Genomic DNA, 5,524 nt, shown 5'->3' with positions numbered 1-5,524 from the left:
GCACAATTATCCTGTGTGTGTGTGTGTGTGTGTGTGTGTGTGTGTGTGTGTGTATATGTGTGTGTGTGTGTGTATGTGTGGCCGGTACATTGTGTGGCTTTAACTGTCTTAGAGACAGGCTCTTCTGTGCCGACCTAACTCAAGGTTACTGAGTCACATTACAGATATTATACATAGCTAACAATTCTCGCTTTCTCATTAGCCTCAGCTATATTCACACAAATATTGACACATATAACACACAATACTATAGCACCAGTATACAACAAACTTGTTCCAGGGCTGTGATTACTGTATATCACACAGACACGTCACATACAACAAGCACATTCTGTCCGCTACGTTGTGTCAAATTGAAACTTAACACGCAGATAGAGAAAAGAAGGTGATGTGTGGTTAGAAAACATCTTATCAACTCAGTGTGACAGACTCGAGATGAAAGCAGTTTTAATTCTTTTGTCTTTATTGTAGAAAATCAAACAATAGCACAGTGAAACAATAAATAACCAGCTAATACTGTTTTTGTACTGATCTGAGTTGGAAATATCAGGTTCCTTCAGTTTGAAAATATCCAGTTCCATTTGTGTTCAGAGCATTTTTTAGACATTGAACATTCAAGTCATCACATTCCTTCAAGAGAAGCTAATCTAAATAATACTTTTTTTGTGCAACATACTGTTAGCTACAGACTAGAGATCTACTCTATATGAGGACGTCTGACTAAGATGAAATGTATAATTCCACAGTTACAGGATAAGCTGCTTTTTTTGTCACTCAGTTGTTATTCAAATTTAAAACAGAAGCAAGTTAGTCACATAAAAATGTGTATGGCAACTTTAGATTATGAAATATATTTTCAGATGAGGGAGTTATGGACAAAGATTAAGGTTGCGTACTCTCTAATGAATTATTTGTGCAGTGTGCATACTGACGACTCTATCACAGACTGGAACACTGCTGGCTAAAGCTTTCTTGTGAAATGTGTGTTTCCATCATCTTACAGTCATCCTGCAGTGGGAAGGAAAAGGTTATTTAATCAAGTCTATCCCTTAAGAGGCAAATTCACTCGAGAGTTGTATAATACAGCCAAAAAAAAAATCAATATACATAAACAATGTTAATGAACACTTTCAATTCCAAGCATAATACTGTCATGCCCTGCTCTTATGAAAACAACAGATCATATTAGCCCATATGATTTAAAAAAAATATTCATCAACAAAGGCTCTCATAAGAGTTCTTTTCTAGGCGCATGATAGAAAAATAGAAGTAATATAGGAGATAAATATCTCATTCCATAAGGCCTTGGGTGATTCAGGCTGTTGTGCATGCAGCTTGCACAATAATGTAAATGGGGAGAGTCCACGCCACACCCAACATGAGGAGGATGGAAGATGAGCTCTGTGATACAAAAACAATCCATCTGTGGAAAAAAACGCTCCAACAATAACAGCCTTTGTGTGGTTGGATGTGTGAATGTGTCTTTTATGTATGTTTGTGTGCTCATTCAAGAATTTGTGTATTTTTCTTGACAAACCAGCATGAATGAATGTTTACATATATGTGTCTCTTTCTATTCCAGTAGGTTTGCATGGAACTGTGATTGTATGTGTAGGCCTACATGTGTGTTGGAGTGTGTGTGCTAGTGTATATGTCTATATATACAAACTACAGTCCCCTACACATCCACTTGAGAGTCAGAATCTCTCCCATCTCAGACGTGGGCGCTCTTGGCGTGATTGGCAGAGGGGGCTGCTGGCGGGTTGCCACCTCCCTGTTTGGAGTAGTAGAAACGATTGTTGTCCTGGTAGGAGTGAGATGAGGAAGAGGAATCTGAAGAGCAACAGGTAAGGATGCACCCGCCCAGCAGGCAGAAGATAGTGCCCACCCATCCAGTGTAAAGGGAGAAACCAAATGACATGAGGCCGTGCTCATGGTGAGCGCCGATGGGGAACCAGACCGTAGACACCATACCACATAGTGCTGGGGAGAAACAGACAGAAAAAAATGTAATTGTTGTATGGTGTAGTACACAGCACACATTGTTTGCCTGTTACTGTGTAATGCTAAAAGGTATTAAGAGTTGTATGCTCCTTCAAGTACTAGGACTTCATTAGAGACATAATGGGATAGAGACACACACTATATGTATGTATGATATATAATGACCTGTACAAACCAAAACCCAAAAATGATGGAAAATACATTTTACATTTTAACACTCCTCCTATATTCTTCCCATAATTATGCAACACGATCCTTGACAATTACTTTCAAAAGTAGAGCAAGAATGGAGGAAGTCAAAATTAGATCTATTACAGTTTTGTTATCTTTTATTCCTCCTACAGGACACAACAGGGTGGTAGATTGGAAGAAAGAATGTGTACAATAATATTATTTAGCAGCAAGACTTAATGGTGCTATATAAGCTTCGCCTTGAACTACAAAAGAGAAGCTTGATCTTTTATACAAATATTGAAATCCCTATACAGCTGACAGGGACATATCTTGTATATGTTGGAGTTTTGCCAGTGTACAACCGAGGCTAACACAGAACAAATGTATGAAATCCTTTCAACGCCAATATAATTTCAATATACTGCACTAGAATGGGCAATAACCGGATCCACAAATAATTTGCGGACTGAAAGCTTCAGAGGACACCGTTAACAGAAATAATTCAAGCTGGACTGAGATGCTTTTGCTCCCAGTAAGGACACAGTGATAAGCAATATGGTTAGTGGATTTTTATTCTGCTCTGCAACAAGCATGCAAACACACAAACATATGATGATGATGTAAATTTCCCAGTGATAAAAAAAGAAAATCTATTAACTAAGTAAGGGCTTAGATCATTTGCTAAGAACAACATAGGCATAGTGGAAAAGTAAAATGATGGACACAGTTGTTGAAATTTCATTTGAGGGACACAGGCGATGGAAAATGCTGCAGCACTAGTCAAATATTTATAAGCACAGTAAACTGGGCAATTCAGGGAGTGAGTTTCCATGTGGTTCAGGACAAAGGCAGGGTGTGGATGAGAGTAGGTGGAGAAGCGGAATGTGATGGGATGTAGGGGGAAGGGTTCAATGGAACAGGAACATATAAGTGTGTGTGTCTGTGTGTGTGTACACCCTAGGGAGGAAGACCGCCATATTCAACATCCTCTGCTCTATGCAGCTTATAAGCATCCATGGTGGGGTTAAAAGAGGTTACAGTCAGGAAGGTTGGAAGGGATCTGTCTGCATGTGAGCGCAAAACAATATGACCTGCTCTAATTTACATTTTGTGTGACCATGACATTCGCTCTTTCCCCTAATGCATTATAGTTGCACTCTGTGAATAAAGTAAAGTTGAGTCTCTTACCAACTATGAGTATAAGCACTCCTCCCAGGATGGTGCGTTTGTTCTTGGAGCTCTGGGGTTCATTGCCAAGGCTGATGCAGGGCATGGACATGAGGATCATTCCCACTGCTGGGAGACCCAGTATTGAACTTGTGATCATCAGGGCACGAGTAGTCTGGATGTACGCTACAAAAACACATATGAAAAAATATATGATTGATATTACTGTCCAAAGAAAGAAAAGAAAGACAAAAACTCCCCATTACAGAACATGTGGGTATTTTACATGAAAAGGGGGGATACCAATATGTTGTGTTGAGAAGAAGTGGTGGAAATATCACATTTTAGATAACAAACTATCAGGTGAGAAATCCAAATTAAACGGAATGCATCTAATGAATGCGACCACACTGCTGTTGGGATGTACACAAAACAGTATCTACCTGGTAGGTCCAGGATCTGCGTTAGGGAGACGCAGTGGTAGAGTCCTGTGGAGATGACACAGGTCGCCCAAGGTCCCTTGGCTTCCAGCTCATCCATCTTCTTGCAGGTGTTCAACCCGTATTTACACATAGTCACCCAGTCATTGGTGGATGTCGCGATCACAATTCCCAGCCAGCCGAAGCAGCTGACGAGAAAGCCGCTCAGTTGAAGACAGGAGTTCGCCATGGCGGCAAACTTGTGCGTAAAAACTCCACTTGTCCCGGTTCAGAACCGTTAGACGTTTCAAACTAAGGTTTGAGAGTGATTAGCAAAATGAACCGAAATGTGGAATAATAAAGCGTCAACTCTAATTTTATAACTGATATTCCACCACACAACTTAATCCAGTGTTAAAGTTTACTTTTCCTTCGCAGTTCAGTAATTCCATCAATTGAGCTGTGTTGCGCACGTCAAAAGAATAATGCTTTCACATCATCATAGGTTTTATAGGGGAAAGTTCAGTCGGGGGGGGGGGGGGAAACACTCTACAACCAACCAATCAGATACCTCGGTAAAGACAAAAATGTTTAAAAAAAAAGGGAGATAACACACCCAACTTGTATTGCCTCTCCAAAAAGTTGGTGTGCACTGCCCCTATCCAATGATACAATACAGACTTTAGTATTAACGGACCAGGTAGTGGCTGAGTTAGGAGCTGAGAAAATTTAACAAAAAAATCTGCTGCCATCTACTGGCCACATTGTATTCCTTACTATATGTGTCATACATGAGCATCTTAGCAGCAATATACTTCTATTCAAAGCACTTCTGAATGGAGAGGTGGTAAGTATTAGGATCCTTAACTTAAGTAAAAGCAGATACTTTGAATAGTGTATGTTGAGCTATAGAAATGCATCATAATTTCTAAAATGATATAGGCTTCTGTACTTTTTATGTAAACTCTTAATCTATACACTTACTACTAACTATAGCTGTATACTTAATATAGTGGAGTAAAAATAATTGGCCCTAAAAATTTAGTGGGGCATAGGCATAAATTGTATACATTGTAAACTAAAGTATACAAGTACTATAAGTCAATACACTTGTTTACTTTCCACCACTGTGTAAATGTGTCTGATGAAATTAAAGTTAATTTTCTTTTACTGTGTGGGAAGAAAGTAAAACAATTGATTAAGGTAATAATGAGCTTGCTATTCTGCATGTGGACACTGCCCAGGCTATTAATCAAGCTCATAGCAATTTGCGCAACAACTATGAATGACCTTGAACGTATACCAGCACTCTGCTTTGGTTTAGTATACTGTCTTGCCATATGGCAGTGGTTCCCAACCTTTAAACTAAAGGCTTATTCAAATATAACAGAAAAAATCCCTATCTAGTTGAACTGGACACAAACAGAGGGCATGGGTAATGACAAGCAGGATGTGGTTTTGTTTTAAGGGATCAGAAGCCATCCAGCACAAAGCCTTGGTGCAGTTGCATATATACATATATACACACACATATAGATAGAGAAAATTATGCTGATGATTTACACAATCATTCTAATTTAGTGTGTACTGCTGTTTTTTTAAGCTGGTCAATTCAATTTCAATTATTCAATTTTATTTGTATAGCGCCATTCATAACAGAGTTATCTCAGGAACTTTTCAACAGAGCAGCGTATAGACCAAACTCTTTATAATTATTTTTTTTTACAGAGCACAGTACCACAGTATGCATTGGTGACGCA

The 5,524-nt window shown here is 39.0% G+C and overlaps 1 protein-coding gene across 1 annotated transcript; it reads right to left on the bottom strand.

The window, feature by feature from the left end:
- Nucleotides 1–441: 441 nt before the first annotated feature.
- On the bottom strand, nt 442–4,242 carry cldn11a (claudin 11a). The gene is made up of 3 exons (XM_035674398.1): nt 3,789–4,242; nt 3,367–3,531; nt 442–1,983 (listed from the first exon to the last, which is right to left on the bottom strand). The coding sequence occupies exons 1-3, from the start codon at nt 4,012–4,014 to the stop codon at nt 1,715–1,717; spliced, it is 660 nt and encodes a 219-aa protein (XP_035530291.1). The 5' UTR covers nt 4,015–4,242; the 3' UTR covers nt 442–1,714.
- Between the last annotated feature and the right edge of the window lie 1,282 nt (nt 4,243–5,524).

The sequence above is a fragment of the Morone saxatilis genome, unplaced genomic scaffold, assembly GCF_004916995.1.
Source record: "Morone saxatilis isolate NCDOM2014 unplaced genomic scaffold, NCSU_SB_2.0 Contig3, whole genome shotgun sequence".
Lineage (NCBI taxonomy): Eukaryota > Metazoa > Chordata > Actinopteri > Moronidae > Morone > Morone saxatilis.
This window is presented reverse-complemented; position numbering and strand designations above follow the sequence as displayed.